The 23,303-nt window shown below is 35.8% G+C and overlaps 1 protein-coding gene across 4 annotated transcripts in view; it reads right to left on the bottom strand.

The window, feature by feature from the left end:
• Positions 1–23,303, bottom strand: part of MGAT4A (alpha-1,3-mannosyl-glycoprotein 4-beta-N-acetylglucosaminyltransferase A) — a 116,106-nt gene that overhangs the window by 47,596 nt on the left and 45,207 nt on the right. For all 4 annotated transcript variants that reach the window (XM_070511683.1, XM_070511685.1, XM_070511686.1 and 1 more), the window contains exons 3-5: positions 20,244–20,411; positions 17,789–17,929; positions 8,712–8,845 (exon numbers count right to left, since the gene is read on the bottom strand). In XM_070511683.1, the coding sequence (XP_070367784.1) occupies positions 8,712–8,845; positions 17,789–17,929; positions 20,244–20,411 (443 nt within the window). The remainder of the gene's footprint in view (positions 1–8,711; positions 8,846–17,788; positions 17,930–20,243; positions 20,412–23,303) is intronic.

The raw sequence follows: 23,303 nt of genomic DNA, 5'->3' as shown, positions 1-23,303 counted from the left end.
TGTTCTTGCTAAAAATGAATTTAATCATAAGGAAACATCAGACAAACCCAAACTGAGAGACGTTCCACAAAATAATCAGTGTTCTTCAAAAGTAGCAATGTTATGAAAGGACATTAGCAAGATGTTTAGAGAAATCTGAGTAAGGTTTATTGATTAGTTAATCATATAGTCTCACCATCAACTTCCTGCTGTTGATAATTACACTACAGTTATGTAAGACATTAACATCTGGGGACACTGGCTGAAGGTTATTTTGGAACTCTGCACATTTTTGGGAAGTCAAAAAATATTTCAAAATGGTTTTAAAAAATGAAATGCGGGGGCCAGGCTGGTGGTGTAGCAGTTAAGTTCATGTGCTCTGCTTCAGTGGCCCAGGGTTCGCAGGTTCGGATCCTGGGTGCAGACCTAGCACTGCTCATCAGTCCACGCAGCGGCAGCATCCCACACAAAACAGTGGAAGACTGGCACAGGTGTTTGCTCAGTGACAATCTTCCTCAAGAAAAAAGAACAATAGTCTACTGTGCTTCACTCTGTATAAAGCAAATTTTTAAACTTGGATGAAATGGATAATTTTCTAGGAATATATTTTATCAAAGTTGACAAGAAATCTAAATAGCTCTTTATGTTTTAATATGAAAAGTTAATATTATACCATCTATGTAGAAATGGGGAGGAAAAGAATATATCCACGCAGAGATCCAGTAAATATTCTGAATGGGTACAACCACCATTAACAGCTGTTGCGTGTGGAGAGGACAGCACCGGAAGGGAGACTTTTTTAAGGTATGCAATACACACACTTATAATTTGTAAACCATATAATCATATTACCTATCCAAAAAATTAATTTAAATGAATAGGAAATAATGTTTACTAGTAAAGAAAATATGTAACAAAAAATAAAGGCTCTACATCAATTTAATCAATTCTCTCTGGTTATTCAATCTCTGTATTCACTTACAAATTTATGAGCTTTGTAAATTTCTGTCCATAGGCCAGCTAACTAACTAGTACTGTTAACCTAATTTAAATCAAAGAGTTTAAAGAAGGCATAGTAAAGGCCTCAGATACTCTTATTGTAAAACACAAACTAGAATGTGCACAACAGGAAAACCAGAAAACTGAATAGAAAGCAAAACTGTTTTCATACAATATACTAAATACTCCATGAAGCTGGAAATTCTCTGAACACAGTTTTTTAGAGACTACCTTTAGGTGACTTTCTAACATGATGAATTTGCTATTTTATCATAGAATTTCAACTCAAACTCTAGTTTAGAAACTTAAAAATTAAACACGGCCTTCGGACTGTTTCTAGGCAAAGAGCAGAAACAAAGTGAATAAATAGAATGATAGAAAAGATGTGCCATTTAAAGTTCTCTTTCCAATTTCTCAGTAATCTTTATGGCCATCATCAACATAATCTGGTTGTTATGATGTAGATAATATTCTGTCTGAATCCCACCTCAAAAACTCATCTCACCTTTTTCTTTCACTCAGAATAGTGTTTAGCCATCTATACCTGAGCATTCATGTTGACTGCCTGTTCTGTTTAGGTGGTGGCTACACAAGCATACCTTGGAGACACTGGGTTCAGTTCCAGACCAACACAATACAGCGAACATTGCAATAAAGCGAGTGACATGAATTTTCTGGTTTCCCAGTGTGCATAAAAGCTATGTTTACCCTATACTGAAGTCTATCAGGTGCTCAATAGCATTATATCTAAAAAAACAACATACGTAACAATTAAAAAATACTTTATTGCTAAGAAAATGCTAACCATCCTTATGCTAACCAAAAAGTCATAATCTTTTTGCTGACAGAGGGTCTTGCCTCAATGTCGATTGCTGCTGACTTACTAGGGTGGTGGTTGCTGAAGGCTGGGGTGGCTGTGGAAATTTCTTGAAATAAAACAGCAATGAAGTTTGCTGCATCAATTAACTCCTCCTTTCACAAACGATTTCTCTGTAGCATGAGATGCTGTTTGATAGCATTTTACCCACAGTAGAACTTCTTTCCAAATTGGAGTTGATATCAGCTCAACACAAGGTTGACATAAGGGAAGCCATATTGTAGAAAGGAAACTATACTGTAACTTTGAATGACCTCTGACTAACTAACCCAGCTGGATATGCACCCTCCAGGAGATCCACCTGCTCTGTAGATTTTATGAACCCTGCTTGTGCATATATTGCTCCCGGCCACGATAAGATGATAACTTCGTTCTTTCAGTTCCTTAGAAATGTGACGACTCTCAAACAGAAAGCCTATGTTGATAACCATCATTAATGAAAACTGAAAGATCTGGTGTGGCAACTCCTCGGTCAACATTCCTAACCCCCTCCCCTATAACCCACTGGTCTATATAACTGCTTCAAGATTCTGTGCCTCTCTTAAGATGGTTCTTTTGGACATTAGTCAGCCATCTTCCCTCTTGCTAGCAAGCTGTAATAAAATGCCCTTTCTCCGCCACCATCCTGCCTCTTGACGATTAGCTTTTGTCTCGCAGCAAGCAGATTGTGCCTTGTGTGGTAAGAGTCAATCCTCTCAAACCTTGCCACTGCTTTATCAAGTAAGTTTATGTCATATTCTAAATCCTTTGTTGTCATTTCAACAATCTGTACAGCATCTTCACCAGGAGTAGATTCCATCTCAAGAAACCACTTTCTTTGCTCATCTGTAAGAAGCAACTCCTCATCGTTAAAGTTTGATCATGAGATTGCAGCAATTCAGTCACATCTTCAGCCACCACTTCTAATTCCAGTTCTCTTGCTATTTCTACATCTGCAGGTACTTCCTCCACTGAAGTCCTGAATCTCTCAGTTATCCATGAGGACTGGAATTAACTTCTTCCAAACTCTTGTTAATGTTGATATTTTGACCTCTTCCCATAAATCACTAATGTTCTTAATGGCATCTAGAATGGTGAATTCTTTCCAGAAGGTTTTCAATTTGCTTTGCCCAGATCCATCAAAGGAATCACTATCTATGGCATCTATAGCCTTACGAAATGTATTTCTTAAATACTAAGACTTGAAAGGGGAAATTACTGCTTGATCCATAGGCTGCAGAATGGATGTTATGTGAGTAGGCATGAAACCTATATTAATCTCATTGTACATCTCCATCAGAGCTCTTGGGTGACCAGGTGCATTGTCAATGAGCAGTAACATTTTGAAAGAAATCTTTTTTTCTGAGCAGTAGGTCTTAACAGTAGGCTTAAAATATTCAGTAAAATGTGTTATAACAGATGTGCTGTTATCCAGGCTTTGTTGTTCCATTTATAGAGCACTGACAGAGTAGATTTAGCATAATTCTTAAGGGTCCCAGGAATTTCAGAATGGTAAATGAGCACTGGTTTCAACTTTCAGTCACCAGCTGCATGAGCCCCTAACAAGAGAGTCAGCCTGTCCTTTGAAGCTCTGAAGGCAGGCACTGACTTCTCCTCTCTAGCTATGAAAGTCCTAGATGGCATCTTCTTCCAAAATAAGGATGTTTTGTCTACATTGAAAACCTCTTGTTTGGTGCAGCCACCTTCATGAATTATCTTAGCTAGATCTTCTGGATAATTTGCTGCAGCTTCTACAGCAGCACTTGCTCCTTCACCCTGTACTTTCATGTTATGGAGACAGCTTCTTTCCTTAAACCTCATGAACCAACCTCTGCTAGCTTCAAACTTTTCTTCTGCAGCTTCTTCATCTCTCTCAGTCTTCACAGAATTGAAAAGAGTTAGGGCCCTGCTCTGGATTAGGCTTTGGCTGAAGGGAATGTTGTGGCTGGTCTGATCTTCTATCCAGACGACTAAAACTTTCTCCGTGTCAGCAATAAGGCTGTTTCACTTTCTTATCATTTGTGCATTCACCAAAGTAGCACTTTTAATCTCCTTCAATAACTTTTCCTTTACATTCATGACTTGGCTAACTGTTTGGCACAAGAGGTCTAGCTTTCAGCCTATCTCAGCTTTTGACATGCCTCCTAAGTTTAATCTTTTCTAGCTTTTGATTTAAAGTGAGAGACATGAGACACTTCCTTTCACTTGAACACTTAAGAAGTCACTGTAGGGTTATTAATTGGCCTAATTTCAATATTGTTGTGTCTCAGGGAATAGGGAAGCCCACGAAGAGGGAGAGAGACGGGGGAACAGCCAGTCGGTGGAGCAATCAGAAGACATACATTTATTGATTCAGTTCACCATTTTACATGAGCATGGTTCATGGCACCCCAAAACAATTAAAACAGTGGCATCAAAGATCACTGATCACAGGTCACCATAACAAATACAATAATAAGGAAAAAGTTCGAAACTTTGTGAGAATCACCAAAATGACACAGAGACACGAAGTAAGGAAATGCTGTTAGAAAAATGGTACTGACAGACTTGCTCGACAGAGGATTACCACAAACCTTCAATTTGTAAAAAACACAACACCTGTGAAGCACAATGAAGTGAAATGCAATAAAACAAAGCATGCCTGTATAGCAATTCAGGTATTTCTGAACAAGATACAAGCTGTATCAGTCAGGATCTTAGTTGCAACCAACAGAAAGTGACTCTGGCAGAATAGTCAGAAAAACAATTTACTGAAAGATGATTGGTTAGAACTCATAGAACCTCCAGTTAAGCTGAGGAATCAGGCTAGAGAGCAGCAGAAACAAGGTTGGTCCGCACCAAAATTCACAGAATGCTCCCATTGCCACAGCTTTCAAAACCCTCACCATTAGCCCTTGATGTTTCTGGACTCTGCCCCTGTGTCCCCTGGAAAGACACCACTGCCACCAAAACTGTCTATCACCAGAATGGACAGTCCACAATCCCCGCTTCTTTAGAGAATAAATTTCTTCTAAATATATTTTCTTATTCTCTGTTACCGGCATATAGAAATATAAACTGATCCTATATCCAGTCATCTTGATAAATTCCCCTATTATTTCTAACAATTTGTCTGTTTGTTCTTTTGGGTTTTCTGTGTCATCTAAAAATAATGAAGCTCCACTCAGAGTCCAGGACAGGAGTATCCAAGCAGATGAGCCCAGGTCACACACCTGAACTAGTCGAGCAAATATCTGGCATTCTCAGTTTCCACAGTAGGAGGGAGGCACTTCCTCCTGCCAAGATTCATAAAATGGGGAATTCTCCAAATATAAGAATGGAGCAGAAAAAATTATTTTCGCTAAAATTCAGAGTACACTGTAGAAAAATGTTTTGTCAGAAATGATAATGAGAGATAGAAACAATAATAATTTGGCATAATAAGAAATATAATAAATAATAGCATAAAATATGTAACATAAAAAATAAAGAGGCATACAGACAACAAAGATTAGAATACAAAAATTATAACTAAATTCTAACTCAATGCAAACACAAGAACAACACAATCTTAAAATCTGAACACCACACTTGCACCATATCATGGATCTTTCAGAGCAACTCCTTCTGCAATTCCAGAATGCAGTCAGTGAACTTTCAAATAATGCATCAACATCAACTGTTCAAAACCTTGCATGTTCTGTAAATATCTCATCATGTATGCCCAATGGACCCCTAAGAGAGAAATCTCCAGAGAGCAGCAAAGAACAAAAATATAGCTAATAACTACTTTTCTGTCTCTCCTCTATTCCCCGAGGGGCATTTTATGGTCCCTCCTTTTAAGAAAAAAAGAATATGAAGAACAGAAAGCCAAACAGGGATGAAGAGATCATGATAGCCATTATTGTCTATGTGTATTCTTCCCCAGTTCTTTTTCATTCTTAATTTTCTCCTCACATGTTAAAGTGGACCAGAGATAATTCATACCTTTACAAAAACTGAAAATGCTTGCAAAAAATAGATTTACTTTTGCCTGTTTACTTCAGACTAATTCCAAATGGAAGACCGTGGATAGTTTCACAAAAGGGACAAGCTGGAACCTGAAGGATGAGCAAGAGAAGGGAAGAGGCAATGTTTCAGGCTAAGGAATAACACACACAGAACTGAGAATGCACAAGGTCCACATAATGAACTGGGAGTAGAATGACTAGATTAGACTAGAGCACAGACCTATTAGTACTCTGAGGTAATGAACCTTTAATAAACAGATTGGAAACCTGGAAGAGAAGCACTTTGGAGAAGCCAGATTAATTTAGTTCTGGACAGATTAAGAGTTGCCCACAAAACAATTCAAATAACGTTATCAAGTAGGCAGCTGGAAATATGGGCTCAGAAAGAGGTGAGAGATCTAGATCTGGGAACCATCCCATACGCAGATCTTGGTCAACGCCAGAGAATATGCTCATTACTAGTGTTGAATGAGCCCCAGGCTACCAGACAGTCAGGTTAAACTACAAATCAAGGTAGAACCAAATACAGTAATTAATAATTTTAAATATTCTAAAAGCAATTAAATGAACTGTGTACATTAATTCTTCCATTCAGAATAGATTTTCTTCCAAATATTGAAATTCTATATAGATACATATACAAATACTGCAATTAAGGAGAGGAGTCTTCAGAGATCAGAATACTGTGACACCCGTACTGCATTTTCAGTTTACAACACCTCTCCATATGTGATCTCACTGTATCTCCCTGCAACAATGTTGAGCTCAAAACACTCAATAGCATTATTCTCATTTTAGAGATGAAGAAACTGAGGCTGAAAGAAAAAATGACCTGCTCAAGTGGCAGTAAGTGGTAGAATCCAGACCCTGAACACAGGTCGTCTGACTCCAAACCCAGTGTTATTACATCTTGGTGATTAGAATGGCTATGGCAAGAGCGTCTTGAATCTTTACATACACTAATCTCTGTCAATAGACACAATACTATCCTTCAAGTGTATCAGGGTAGTTTTTGATTTTACAGTTTTAAGGCTTTTTTCTGTTAAAAATCAATACATGCTCATTGTAAAACAATTCTAATTTTACACAACTGTGTACAATTGAAAGTGGCATTTCCCCATAATCTCAACTCTCAAGATATCTGCTTCTAATAGTTTGGAGTATATTCCACAAGACCATTTTCTCTATTCATCTTATTAATGCACATGTAGGAACTGTATAAATGTGTGTATGTGCTTGAATATACTTCCATACTTGCAAATGTTTCTACTGGATCAATATTTAGATCAGAACGTTGGGTCACAGAGCAAACTTTAAATTTTAATAGCTATTGCTAAATTGTTTCCCAAAGAGGCTGTACCAATTTCTACTGATTTATAATAGATGAGTGACGAATTTGATTACTTAAAATGTAAAATTTCTATAAAAGACAAAAAACATCATAAACGAACTTCACACAAAAAACAAACTGAGCAAAATATGTCAAACAGTTAATTCCTCTCATACAAAAATTTCTTACAAATAAAAAATGAGCAAAGGCTATAAAAATAATTATAAATACAAATGGTCAAAAAACATATAAACCAACATTTAATCCCACTCAGTAAAGAAATCCCAATTAATCAAAAGCAATGTGTTATTTTTTACCCATCAAATTGGCAAAAAAAATCTAAAGACTCATATTATGGGGACAGGGAACCAAGCCCTCTCAGGGACTGTTGGAACGGCTCAGCTTCTGCAGGGCATTTTGGCCACGTATGAACATTTTAAGGTATATGATCCTGACCCCAGCAATTCCACATTTAGGAATTGATCCTATGTCAGTAACTATACAAGGGCACAACAATTTACTTACAGTAATGCTCAATGCAGTGTTGAAAATAATAGCAAAAACTTGGAAACAGTCTAAATGTCTATCAATCAGAAATTAAATAAACTATGTTAAAACCATACAATGGAATACTGTGTAGCCATAAAAAATGATGCTGTGATAATTATTCTTTTTTAGCATGGAGATCTATGATATTAAAAAATATACAGAACAATCCCATTTATATATATGTACACCAAAGGAAAAATTTATTAAGATATATTTCAAGTTATCAATAGTAGTTATACCTATATGGAGAAACTACAGATCATTTTTCATTATACATTTCTACAATTGAACAGTATACATGCATTTACTTTTATATTAAGGAAAACATTAAAAGCATTTCCACTTAAAAAGAGGCAGGAAACACTGAAAAGTTAAGAATCAGTGGGCCAGAACCAGATGATGTTCTAAAACCTTTTACATTCTGAAAATTCTATATAATAATTAAGGAAATGTTTACTCCAAGGCACTTTTTCCTCATTATTTATGAAAAACTTACTCAAGATTTCTTCTTTCCCTAGATCTTTTGAGGAGACTAAAATACAAGAAATATAATATTCTTCAGTCAAATGATATTTTGACTTTTTATAATACACTTTGACTTATAATAATAACGGTTGCATCTTGGGAGTACAGAGAAGGGATGGAGAGAATAAAGAGACGATAACATCCTAACCTAGGCTAAACTTTTCTCAGGTTTCAAAATTCCCAAAGAACATCAGTGCAAATCTCCAAAGTTAGGTCCTAGAGCTAGAAATGGGGACTCACTGTTGTTAAAGATCTATGTATATAATATTATCCTATTGACACAGGTTACTATTCCTGGATTGTAACTGTAGGAAAGAAGTTAAAGCAAACGTAGCAAGTTAGACTTACATTTAACTAACAGATGGAATATATTACCTAACATTTACTCATCACATTTTTTAAAAAATGCTTATAAAAGCATATTCAAATACGGTTCCAACCCTTATAGACTATACGTGGTGAAAAATAACAGTTAAATAATTACCTCTCCTATGAAGACTACTATAACACAGTCCAACTTCTCTTCAGGATACAGATTATCAATAAGGGAATGAAGAGTTTCTATGAGGTAAGATTTAACTTCTCTCTTCACTGTGGGAATTCCCATTACTATTGAAACTGAAACAAAATAATGATAGTAATTATACAAAAAGATTTTACAGAGACAACACAGAAAAACACTTACTATTTCAAAGTATATATACCCTCTCAAATTGATAAAAATAATTGGTGGATCAAAATATACTACATTTCAGAAAGAAAAATAATCAAAGGATATAAAAGCAACCCATAATCCTGTAATTCTTTTTCCCATGGTTTATCCGTAAGAAAAGAATGTCAAAGAACTGATAAAAATGAAAGACATTAAGCCTCACATTAAAAATGAATGACTGTAAAGTATAAAAAACAAATTTTATTATACAACTAAAACTTAGAAACACTCAACACAGCTTAAAAATTAACATTTCACATATCATGTATATGATGCACTGAGAAGAATACAATATCCCTTCTGTGGTTTTCTGGTCAAAAACGCATAACCTCAATCTAACCATGAAGAAACATCAGAGAAATCCAAATTAGGGGGATACTCCACAAAATAATTGGCGGTACTCTCTGAAGTGTCAAGACCAAGAAAGACAAAGAAAGAATGAGAAACTGTCCCAGATTGGAGAAGACTAACGAGACACGACAATTAAATGCAATATGGGATCCTGAGTTCGATCTTGGAACAAAAAAAAGAATAATGAAAAAACAACAAAATCTGAATAAGCTCTAAGGTTAATAGTATAACATCAATGTTAATTTCCTGGTTTTGATCACTGACTATAATTACATAAGATCTGAACATTTAGGGAAACTGGGTGAGGTATACAGAAACTGTGTGTACTATTCATGCAACTTTGCAACTTTTTGAAGTCTAAAATTACAGCGAGTTGTACTATAATGCTTATTTTGATTCATATATTAGGGAAGAATTTGAGCACAATGTGGAGTTCACATTTGCTTATGTGCAATTTCTCCTCTAAGACGCTCAATAGGTGAATACAAAAAATTGCACCCATTTGAACTGAGTTCAGTAAACTGAACTGAGCCATGCAGAAATACACAAAATTTACATACCTCCAACATTTACCAGCTGCCTCAGTTCACTGAATGCTAAGAACCACACCTATCCACATCTGGTATTACAACTTTCCGCCAGATTTCAGATAACCCGCCTTGCACCACTTCACAGAAGCTCCCCAGCTGCAGCCCTTCTGAAGCCCACTTTAACATGCAAACCTTAAGTTGTTTCCATGGTAGGTTATTGTAGCATTTATGTAATTCTCAATCATTTAAATGTGTAAAATTGCGCTACCATTTTTATTAGGCTCTTACCTTTTTTTTATGTTTAACTGACAAAATTTTTTAATGTTGTGATCCTAACCACATTCTTCTCATTTTACTGCACAATTTTGCACAGCACAGTAATTTTTAGGAACACATATACTGTGTTACAGTAGGACTGTAGTTCACAGTAAGTTTTTAACAATAACATCTTTGAAGAAGTCTTAGTATCCTAAGTGTTATATATCAGTAGAGAAGTATTTTGCAAATGCTAAAAACAATTGTCTTAATTATGTAACAATTTGTTGGAGATGCTACAAATACTTAGAATTCACAGACTTCCAAAGTTAGAAGGAAGCTTAAAGATCATGGATCAACAAGCATACCACCATGATTCTGCAGAAAGAAAACTAAGTTCCAAATAGTTTAAGGAATTTCCCCAAGGTTCCATGCCACATTCCTCTCTTCCATTTTGGGATGAAAAGTTTTCAAGGGTTCAAAAAGAGATTTTCTATATTTGTTCCAAACATATGCACTGGACATCTATTAAATGCAAGACATTATTCTAGGTGTCAGGGATATAATAGTGAACAACATAGACAAGATCCCTGCCTTCATGGAACTTACATTCTAGAAGAGGGGAAAAGATGAATAATATAATCTCAGAGGGTGATATGTACTATACAAATTAAAATGTGGCAATACTAGAAGGTAGGGGGAGAGGGGAAGGAGAGGACTTCTACAGATAAGTACAGTCATGGAAGGGCTCTTTGATATCAACTCAGCTGGTAATTGATAATGAGAAAGATCAGAGGAAGAACATTCCAGAAGAGGAAACAGCAAGGCCCTGAAGAGAGAATGATCTTACGATGGTCAAGAAATAGCAAGAACTATTTAGAATACATCTAAAGCAGAATGAGCCTAGATTCAGAGAATTAGTTAGGAATCAGATCACATATAACCTTAAATTTAGTTATAATTCTGAGGGCAAGAGAATGCCATTGTACAGTTGTAAGCAGATGAGTGACAACACCCAAATTGTAGTTTTAAAAGATTACCAAATTTTGTGAAGAACAGACACAAAAGTGTTAAGAGTAAAAGCATTTTGGGGAGATCAGTGAGGAAGTTACTGCAGTGATTAAAGGAAAAGATGGTGGTTTGAATTAGGGTATTTGAAGACCGAGATGAGTCGACGGATTTGGGATATATTTTGGAGGCCCAATGGGGCTTAAGACACAGAGACAAGCAAAGAGAGGAATGAGGATGACTTGAGTAAGTTAAAGGAGGATCTTTTAATGAAAACAACACATTTGAGGGGGAAAGTGCTCCAAATCAAGATTCTGTTTTGACTATGCTACTTTGAGATACCTAGAGACAGGATGAGCTACCCTGGAAGCAAATTTCCATATTCTACCTCAGAATTTAAATAAAAAATATTTTAAATATTTAGAGTACAGATTAAAAGTGTAACAACTATGATGTGAAGCATTCCTAAGAAATGTTAACTCATATGGAGTTCAAAGACTTTGTTTATGGAAAAAGCAAAATACATGCTGACCCAGAGTACACGAACAAAAATGGTATAAAGTAATAATTCAAATTCTCTATTCCCCACCACAGTCTTACGTTGTTTTATTTCTGTTTTAAGTTTACATGGCATGTTTAGAGAAGAAGTCATTTTTCCCAAACATACTGTTTTGGAGCTGAAATTTAAATTCTTTAGTTTAAACCAAGGCACTCAAAGACTCCAAAAGCACTAAAAATGGAAGTACTAATTTCAGCTAAATTTACAGAATTAGAGTATCCATGCTTGCGGTAATTCACAAAATATCACAAAAAAGACAGTTTTTCCTGCCTTCTGGGCGCATGGTAAGACTGCACTTCCTAGTCTCCTTAGGGCTGGGGAGAGCAGGGGGAGGGGAAAGACAGTGAGTCATCCCCATGGGTAACTCCCAGGCTGAGCACTTGTGACTACAGAGTGAAATCCTTCACAGCTCTTTCCTCCTCAGCAGAGCAGCCAGTAACATTCAAGATGGCGACTGCTCTGGCAGCCAGGATCTCCAAGTGATCAGTGATGCACAAAGCCCCCTCCGCTAGCCCGGATGAACATGTACTTTGAGCAAAAATAAGTAAATAAAACTTTGTTACTTACACTACTGAGATTTTGGGGTTGTAGTTACCACAGCATAACTCAGCTTGTCCTGTTTGATACAATGTTTTTCTATGGCTTGGAATTTAGAAAATGTATGTATTCTTTTTTTATTTTACTTTATTTTTTTTAATTTTTCCTTCTTCTCCCCAAAGCCCCCCAGGACACAGTTGCGTATTTTAGTTGTGGGTCCTTCTAGTTTTGGCATGTGGGATGCCGCCTCAGCATGGCCTGATGAGCGGTGCCATGTCCGTGCCCAGGATCCGGACCAGTGAAACCCTGGGCCGCCAAAGCAGAGCACCCAAACTTAACCACTCGGCCACGGGGCTGGCCCCCAAAAATGTATGTATTCTAAGAGGTTAGAGTTCAGAAGAAATATGTCAACAACTGAAACAATATAGCCATAGTATCCTTTTAGAAGGAGCACGATGGACCAAGGATCCAAAGAGAAATAGAGCCAAAGGGTTGGACTAAGTACTTTGTTCCAATGATTAATTGTCCAGTATTTCCTATTCAAGTATTAATCGTGCATCTATAAAACAACTATTATGTACTAGACAATCTAAAGTACAGTCATAAGATAGGTAAGGCCACTAACTCATGGTGTTTATAATTTGACAGAGCTATCAACTTATTATTTCAGCTTTCTTCAACTTTCCTAGGAAGTTTTCAAATTCTAATATTTATTTCCTTTAAAATCAAGAAAAATTTAGGGACAATCTCAATTTGATATTCTCAATCTTCAATTACTCAGTCTACCTTCAATTAAAACTAAATTATTTCTTTTTAAAATACTCATTGCTAATCAAATATTTTTAATCTATCACCCTTCCTTATACTTTTAGTTACTTATTCCTCATTTCTTCCCTTATATTCTACGACAATATATTTTCCTCTTTTACCGTCTAGTTGCATTTTCTCTGTCTCTGTCTTCCTTGGCTTCCCCTTTCTCTTTCTGGAAATGAACTGCTGGAGAACCTTCAAGGCTCAGTCCTAGGTCCTAGGTGACCTCATCCATTTCCATATCTTCAAAACCAGTTCACTCATAAACAATGACTCATAAAATTAAATCTAACTCGACTCTCTCCTTTGGGCCCAAGATCTAAATATCCAACTGCCTCTCTTCTACTATAATATCTCAAAATCACCTCCTAACTTAACATATCCAAATACAGTTTATGACCTTTTCTGCAAACCAATGCTGCAAAACATTTTCCATTGTCTTCTATCTCAGTGAATAGCACTTACCATCCGTCCAGTTACATAACCCAGAAATCTAGGACTTATCCTTGACCACTCCCTCTACCTCAGTCCACAAAACCGGTCCATCACTGTGTCCTCCCACATATGTCCCCATACATTCCATACAACTCTTAAATCCATCTTCTTTCCATCTCTACTACCATCACTACTACCTAGCCCAAGCTCATCCTCTCTCAAGTGGATCACTACAAGATCCTCTTATCGGGTCCTTTCACGTCTACTCTTCTTCTCATATCCTCAGTCATTCCTCCCATTGCAGCAAATGTGATCTTTGCAATATTTAAACCTTATAAAGTCATCCTTAATAAGTCCTGCTTAAAACCCTTCATTGGCTCTTTCTGCTCTTAGGATAAAAGTCCAAATCGTATAAATGGACTGAAAGGCCCTGCATTGTTTTGCCCCAACACAGCTCTAGCCTCATCTTATTCCATGATTCTCCTCACTCTACACTTCAGCTACAGTGGCTTTCTTTCATTTTCTAGAACATTCTATGCTCCCTCCATCACAAGGCTTTTGTGGTGCTTGTCTCAGTTTCTGAAATATTCTTTTCTAGTACGTGATAGACAGAATAATGACCCCTCAAAGATGTCCACGCCCTAGTTCCTGGAACGTGTGAATATATTACCTTACATGGCAAAAGGGACTTTTCAGATGTGATTAAGGATCTTGAGACAGGAAGACTATCCTGGATTACCCAGGTAAGCCTAATATACTCACAAACGTCCTTATGAGAGGAAGGTAGGAGAGTCAGAGTGAGAGGAGATGTGTCAACAGAAATGGGTCAGAGTCAGAGAGAGATTTGAAGATGCTATGAATGATGCCTGAAAGAAGGGGCCACAAACTAAAGAATGTTGGCAGCCTCTAGAAGCCAGAATAGGCAAGGAAATGGACTCTCCCCTCGAACGTCCAGAATGCACACCCCTGATGACACACTGATTTTAGGACTTCTGACTTCCAAAACTGTAAGATGATAAATCCGTACTGTCTTAAGTTTCTGGCTTTGTGGTAATTTGTTACAGCAGCAATAGGAAACTAATACACCCATCTTTACCAGTAAACTATACATTCTACTGATCTCAGGTCAGATGTATTTTTTTAAGACTTCCCTAAACTTCTTAATTAAGTCAAGCACCCCTTTTATTCATTCTCAAACCATCCTTTATATCACTAATTAAAGCTGTAACTGTACAATTATTTATAAAATTGATTGTTTGACTAATGCTTTTGCCTTTAATAAGACTGAAGCTCCACAAGACTAGGAACCATGTTTAATTTTGTGTACCAAACCACAAAGCACCTGGCACAGAGAGGGCGTTCATGGATTTTTTTACATCAGGAATTACTTAAAGAATTACCTGCTGTCCTCTACCAATCAGTGATGCCATCTTGGTAGGTAATCTGTACAGGGTCTTTCCTCAGCTCAGCACTGAATGGGCCCTTAATCTGAAGACCTGTGTGTTTCTTCAACTTAAAGAAATTTTCTTCTATTTTTCATTTGATTATTTCCTCCCTTCACTCTCTCTGTTCTCTCCTTCTGAAACTCCTATTAGGTGGATGTTAGAATTTTTGTCTCCCCCAAGTCTTTGTGCCCTTTATGCTGCATTCTGGAAGAACTACACAGCTAAGTCTTCCTGATCACTAATTTGATCTTCGGCTGTCTACTCTGCTTCTCAATCCATCTATATGGAAATTTTAAATATAATCACTAAAATAAAAAAGATTTCTAATTGATCCTTTTGCAATAGTCACTTAGGAGTTGTCCTCTCTCATCTCTCTAAACATATTTAATTATGTTTTATTTTTGAATTATATTCTGTTTGCTCTACAAATTCAATTTTCTTGAGCATTAAGTCATTCGTGATGGTGGTTTTCTTAAATATTTGATACCCTAGTTGTATGAGATGCCCTTCTACCCATCTATAGTTGCTGTGTCTATTTACTGCAGACAGCTTCTTTAAATTATGTGGGAGGATCTGGATGAGGTGTGGGTGGGGTGGGCTGGTACTTTTTTGTTCCGGAGGTGAGTATTCCAGCGCCTCTCTTAAGGATCAGTAGCTGCCTCAAGCACTGTTCTCCATTTTTAACCTCAGGAAGGTTTAGCGTGTCTGAGTGCTCTTCCTTAGTTAATTACCCTGACCACTGAAGAACAAAATTTTTAGCAAGAAGTAGTTTTCTCTGATCTAAAAAACAGATGTTCTTAATATAAAGTCCCCAGATGGTTTTAGAGTTCCACAAAATCCCAGAATGGATGTACAAAATTACTTTTTCTATGTGCATTTTTCTAAGTAGAAGGCTGATAGCATTCCTAGGATATTCAAAGGGTTCCATGACCCTAAAAATATTAAGAACCATTGCCTAAGGATTTAGGATGGAAGATTATTAATGTAAACCTGAGGGTTTTCTTGGCTTTTTTTCCCAAGCTGTCTGCTTTTTCTGCCTTTCAAAAACAGTGTCAGCTTAACAACGTTAACTACTGAAAAGCTGGCTGACCAAGATGTTATTATATTTATGATAGATAAAGTCATAAACAAATGGGATTGAATGAGTCTCTTCAAAAAGGAGAGAGAATGTCACATTCACAAAATAAGAACAGGCCATTAGAGACCTTTAAGTTTTAAATGACCTCTACTTTCTTTTCATTTGACTCTTATTAATGAAGATATAGTCTAAACCAACAAATGCACTAAATAGCTAAGGCATCTTACCCAAACAGTGATTATTAAAGGGGGAGAGCTACAATATCAACTTCAGAAATAAGTAATAAAATCAATGTTCTAAAGAAAATAATTTAGAGTATGCTACACATCTTGTTAGTCTTTGTACATTCAGCACCTGCTGGAAAAATAAATATCTCATTTTTTTTTGAAGATTGACCCTGAGCTAACATCTATTGCCAATCTTCTTTTTTTAATTTTTTTCTCCCCAAAGCCCCAGCACATAATTGTATATCCTAGTTGTAAGTCCTTCTAGTTCTTCTGTGTGGGATACTGCCACAGCATGGCTTGATGAGCTATGTGGAGGTCCGTGATCAGGATCTGAACCGGCAAACCCTAGGCCTCCAAAGTGGAATGTGTGAACTTAACCACTACCCCACTGGGCCAGCCCCAATATTTCTTGTTTAAATAAAGAAATGGAAGAATGCATTAGTCTGAACATGATAATTTAAGAGTTATCACCTTAGGAAGACAGTGTATAATTTTAAAGGATTCATAAAATAGAAAGATGGCAGAACTAAAAAAACATGAATGCAAAAGCTTAAAGTTATACATCAAATAATATAAAGGCAAAAGTATGACCAAAAAAACCCCCAGCAAAATACCTAAGAATCCTACTGAATCAAAAGCAGACTAAATCAGCTTTTCAAAAACATTAACACAAAGATGAATTTCAATACCTATGAAGTAATGATTTTATCATCTGTTAAAGACTTATAGAGGAGCAAACTACTATTTTGGTCTCTATATTTTAAAATCTACAAAGAAAAGATTAACAAACTCAAAATGGAGGGATAAAAAGGAAAGAAAATTTCGGACAAGGAAACTCAAGAGGTTCTGGTGGCTCTAACAAGATGAGAAAAAAATACTAAATCATCTTTTAGGTACATTAGGAAAAAAAGCAAACCAAAATATTTATGTTATTGCATGAAAGGTTAAACATAAGTGATTCTATACTTATATCTCTATAAGAAAAAGTAGGAGCAGACAAGAGAAACTTTCTTAAAATGACTATAAGAGCTATTAATGTTGAAAAAAGATACAAGGAAAAACAAGTCATCCACTATCTTCCACATTTTTTTTTTTTAAAGATTTTATTTTTTTCCTTTTTCTCCCCAAAGACCCCCGGTACATAGTTGTATATTCTTCGTTGTGGGTCCTTCTAGTTGTGGCATGTGGGATGCTGCCTCAGCGTGGTTTGATGAGCAGTGCCATGTCCGCGCCCAGGATTCAAACCAACGAAACACTGGGCCGCCTGCAGCGGAGCGCACGAACTTAACCACTCGGCCATGGGGCCAGCCCCAAAACAAGTCATCCTCTACCTTCCAAATTTTTTAAATAGAAAAATTACAAAAGTCTAAACATTTTTGCCTGGAGATGGCGTTTTAACTAGATGTCTCATGATCCTTTTCAGCTCTATTACTCTGGTCTATGGAGAAAAATGTCCAACTCCTTTCAATGTGGACTTTAGAATGAGTCCTAAGTTAACATGCAAAGACAAAGAATTTTTATTCTCAGACTGCCAGCTTCCAATGGTCAATATAATACTCCAAGACACAATTAAGACCAGCAGTACAACCACAGTAAGAAACAAAATAAACGTACCTCCTTTTCTTCCACTACCAATCTGAACAGCAGGTTGAAGGCTTTCTTCATTTTGCAACAAATGAGGCAAATGATAATAAAAACTTGGCACTTGAAGAGATTTTTTGCTTGTTAACTCTTTTAATAGCTTTAGGGTATTATCTGAAACACAGAAGTATAATCAATCCACAGGAACACCTCACTTAGAGAAACTGCTGATTTTCCAAATATAGCAGTAAAACTTCATGAGAACTAGAACTGAAGAATTTTCTTTCCTAATTTCATACTTTGGTGAACGAAACTTCCATTCAAAATGAAAAAGATACTTTTGCAACCAGTCTCACAGAGCCATTATGCTAGTAACAGTCTGAATGAAGCCAAAAATGTCAGCCAAAGTACCTTGGGAAGGTGGAATGTTAATTTCTCACCTTCATAATGTGTGAGAACTCAAGCCCTACGGAACAGACTCTAAACATGCTACCCATTTATGAAAATGTAATAATGAGTACATTGACCACCAATAACTTTCACTTTTTTATGCTATTACATTTGACCAAATTTCACATGGAAGATTTTTTTTAATTCAAGCACAATAATTTAAACAGCACAAGTTGAGAATGTTCAATACAGATCACAACTTTCAAATAGTTCTTCAGGAACCAATGAATCATTTAATATAATATGAAATAAAAACTTGGTAGGATAAGCAATATTGTTTTAAAATTCCATTAAACTAGAACCTAACCTTTTAAATAAGAAATCAGCAAGAATTTAAATCCTCAATAACAATTCCATACAGAACAATACAAAAACTCCATTAAAAATATGACAAGAGACAAAAATTCACAAAAGAAATGCAAATGACTGTTATACATGAAGTTAAAGTTTATCTCACGAGTAAAGAAAATTATAAATTACAAGACACCCATTTCCACCTATCAAATTAGCAGATTAAATAATATTAAAATTTTGGTGATAATGTGACAAATGTTTCAGCTGTTCAGAACAGCATCAAAAATCCTTCAACATTTCTGTCCTATTACTATTACTATTCAGTAATTCCCCTTTCAGGAATTTAACTTTGATGCATTCAGTAAATATTTACTGATTATTTTGTTCTAGTCACTGTGCTGTGTGTTTGGAAATCAACAATCATCAAAACATAGATCCTTGTTTTTAAGAAAGTCATCATCTAATGAAAATAACTTAAGGACTAACACAAATATAATTGATTTATACACGAAGATGTTCTTCATAGAGTTATAAACTGGGGGAAAAAAACCACCCAGAAAAATCCTATTTGCCTAATTGTAGAAAAACATTTAATACATTATGGTATATGATTAGCTGACATATTATACAAATGATAGTATCATTTCAAGAGTAAAAATAAGGCTATAACACAATAATTTTGAAAGAAAATATGCATGGAAAAAAGACTAGAAAGAAACAAAAAAATTAACAAATCACTTGGCAGCAGACTTATGGGTGATTTATTTTTTTATTATCTATACCATTCGATAATTTTAAATGTTACTGGGCCATAATACAAATTTTATAATCAGCAGGGGGAGTAATGAGCATGAAATTTTAAAAATAATGTAAGGTAGCGAGTCTCAAGATGAGAGTAATTAATGGTAGAGGATTAGAACAGGGAATGCTAAATAAAAATGAATATTAATCTTGAAAGATTATGCAAATTTGGAGGCAACTGATTATATACACATATGAATTTAATTATCAGAAAAAGAATAGCACTGGGGGCCAGCCTGGTGGTGCAGCGGTTAAGTTCACACACTCCACTTCAGCAGCCCAGGGTTTGTTGGTCCAGGTCCTGGGCACAGACCTATACACTGTTTATCAAGCCATGCTGTGGCAAGCATCCCACACATAAAATTGAGGAAGATGGGCACAGATGTTAGCTCAGAGCTAATCTTCCTCAAAAAAAAAAAGAAGAAGAATAGCAGAGAAACAGAGAGATGATGATTGGCATCCATCTTTCTGACGAGAAGTTCTCTGAGAAGTAACAGGTCAGATCCTCAAAAGTACCCATTATAAAACTATGCTATTTCTTTTCTTATAAATCAGATTTAAGAGCACTAAATTGCTCCAAATAGCTCAAAGATTCTCCAGAGTCCAACTGAAGTCCACACAAGTCAGGACATAAACATCTATAAACACAAAGTTAAATTTTAATCTCATTTTGAATGTTTTTAAAAGACGCTAGGTTCTTTACTATTCTCAATGAAATTTATACATCTGAAATTTAACTTAATACTAGTCTCTTTAAATCAAATTTAGTAATAAAATTATTTTATAATTTACCCTAGTAGAAAGTTTTGTGTGATGATTTTTCTTTCTCAAAAGGGTAACCAATGCTGACTGATAAGCTACTCTCTACAACTTTCAAATAAAATATTTCACATAACCCTCCGAAAATATAACCTTTTTATAAAACCAAAAATACACCTTGTACCTGAAAATTTATTCACTGCATCCTTACTCCCATTGGTTTCTGCTCCTACACGCCGAAACTGCTGGACAATGGCATTTAATTCAGAAGAACGCTGTGAGATTCTATGTTCAGCTATTCGAAGACGCTCTTTCAAAGCAAGAAATTCTCGCTGATAAGCAATCAGTTTTTCTAGAAGCAAAATCAAAAGTTATTAGTATATTTCTAAAGAAAAATAATAATCAAAACAGAACCATAAGATTAGACATTTTAAAGTCACGTTTTTCAGAAACAGATATTCATTTATATATTCACTGATACAGAACTGAAAATAAAAAAGAGCCCTGGCTAATTATATAACAAAGCCCCCACAACTCAGTGCTCTTAATATCTGTATGAATGTGAGCAATTTCTACTTAGCACTTCAGAAATTAAAAGACAGGGAGAAAAAGATGAAAGATTTTAGAATTAACACTTAAAGCATAATACTAACATCATTTCTCAAAAGGTACAAACAACTATAAAGACCATATTTGTATGAAGAAGATAGATGAGGCACTGAAACTGATGATAATATATCTAATAATATAAAGAATATAACATATTTTATAGCATAATCATTAATTTCCACAGGATAAAAGTTTCCTCTGTACTTCATATTCTGCAAAGATTTCCCTAGGCCAGACTTCGGTCAAATACTTGATCCCTAAAAACTCAAACAAGTAGATATAAGACAACTCCAGTTAAAAGTCAATTATTTTAATTTGGGGGATCACAGGTCAGGAAGACCTGCTCTGGGAAATAAAAGTGGATTTTATGAGGATCAATATAGGCATTGAGACAGCTCAGATACAAAGTGCACAGTGAGAAGAGGTCCAAGGACAGAACCGGACACCAAAATCTAAGCAATGGTAGAAGAAGAGAAACCATTCATTCATCTTGATCAGCAGCGCTGAAAGGTAGTTGAGGCTGTGGAGCAGTATGAGCAATTTCCACCATCCCATTAAACTACGAGAAATGAGAACAATCGTTTTCAACTTCTGATAAGCTAGATAATCTAAGGCTACTATTCCGACATCTAAACTAACTAAATCTTAGAAAGACTATTTTTTTACTTAATATTATAATCTCTGCTTTATTCAAAGACAGACTCAATAAGAAACAGACTTATGGAAAATAAATCAATGTTTCATAAAGCTGGTCTTAAACACAGTCAATTAAACTGTTTTTTGTCCCTTATATAAAGGCCCCACAGAGTAACTCTCTCTTAAGAATTCTGTGGCAGGGAAAAAAAGTCTCTCCTACTTAACTGTCATGCTTCCCTATATTAAATAATGTAAGCAGCTGCATGTCCCTTAATTTGCTGGCTTTAGGAGAGACGGACAGTGAAGGGGGTTGTGATTAGGACAGGGCACACAGGGAGCTTTGAGGTGCCAGCAAGGTTCTACTTATTGACCTGTGCAGTAGTTAAAAAAAATTCATTATTATACATTCATGGTTTAGGTACTTTTCTGTAAGTGTAAATTCACAATAAAAGAAATGTTAAAAAGATACTATTCACAAACACTAAACTATGAACAACTATACTATAACAAAAACTATAACAATTATAACAGACACAAGATTTATGTGATGAATAAATAAATTTCTGAAGCCTATAACAAAGAATAAATGAAGTCAACTCTTAATCCTAAGTGGGAAGACTCAATCTTGTAAAAAAAAAATAAATTCTACCCCAGGCTAAATAATAAATTCAACACACAGTGTTGAGACAGTGAGACAGTGCGCTCAACATCTGCTGCGAAAAAGAATTAGAACTTTTCGGACAAATAACTTTAAGATGAACCTGGAGCATTCTCATGTCAAGTAGGAAAATGCTATTTTTAAAAAGACAGGACATGTCAAAAGGACACAGGGAGCTACTTGAGGGGCTCTCACTGGGTGAATTCAGCCAACAGTTTAAATACCAAAACAAATACTGATGGTAATGCATTATAAGCTATTGAATAAGAATCCGTGAGTCCATCTCAATAATAAATAAAAATTAACAGGTGAGAGAAAAGTGTTTCTTACAGTGGAATGCCAACTTATAAATGTAGAAGGACTGATGAATGTTGGAAACTCATCATTTTGCAACTATCAGCAATAACTGATTCAGGTAAGAATAAAAAATGGAGGCTAAAACTAGTCAGTGAAAGTTTGACGAGGAACAGTCTATGTATATCATCTCAAAGTAGCTCTCCACAAAGTACTTATTAATTTACAAAGCGAAAAATGTTAATTTTACTGTGGAGAAACCTGGCAGATATCATCCTAACAAGCGATCAAAGTTCACATCAGCAATAATGGAACAGACATCACATGCCTCCTGATGTGGTGCACAGAGGACACACCTCATTTCTGTGGTATTTCTGCCAAAAATGCATAATCTGAATCTAATCTCAAGGAAACATCAGACACATCCAAATTAAGGGACAATGTACAAAACAAAGTGTACTGTAAAAAATGTCAAAGTCATCAAAGACAAAGGCTTAGGCACACCCCAGATTACGAGACTATCGGAGATACGACAACTAAATGCAAAGCACAATCCTGGGTTGGATCCTGGACCAGAACACATAGATGCTATAAAGAACATTCCCGGAAAAAAATAAAAGAACATAGGCTATAAAGTAGACAACACTGTGCCAATGTTAAACTTCCTAAATTTGACACTTATATTGTGATAATGCAAGAGTATTCCTTGTTCTTAGCAAATAAACATTAAATTATTTAGGGATAAAAAGGCATGGTTTCTGTAATTTACTCTCAAATGGTTCTGAAAAGAAACAAACATCTACAGATAGAAAGATGGTAGAGGCAAAATGTTCACAATAGGTGAAATGTATGGAGAAGTTATTTTTACTATCCTTGTAACTCTTCTTCTTTTGAAACTTTATAAAAAAGTAAGCAGGAGGACTGGATGGACACAGATTGAGTTTTTTACAGCTCTTGAGCGGTAGGGAAGCATATGGATCTAAGGCAGTCTCTGTCCCTACATGCATTTTCTTGGTACTTTTTGAAACCGCCTTCTCAGAGGCCAGC

The sequence above is a fragment of the Equus asinus genome, chromosome 6, assembly GCF_041296235.1.
Source record: "Equus asinus isolate D_3611 breed Donkey chromosome 6, EquAss-T2T_v2, whole genome shotgun sequence".
NCBI lineage: Eukaryota > Metazoa > Chordata > Mammalia > Perissodactyla > Equidae > Equus > Equus asinus.
Note: the sequence above shows the minus strand (reverse complement) of the source record. Positions and strands in the feature narration are given on the sequence as shown.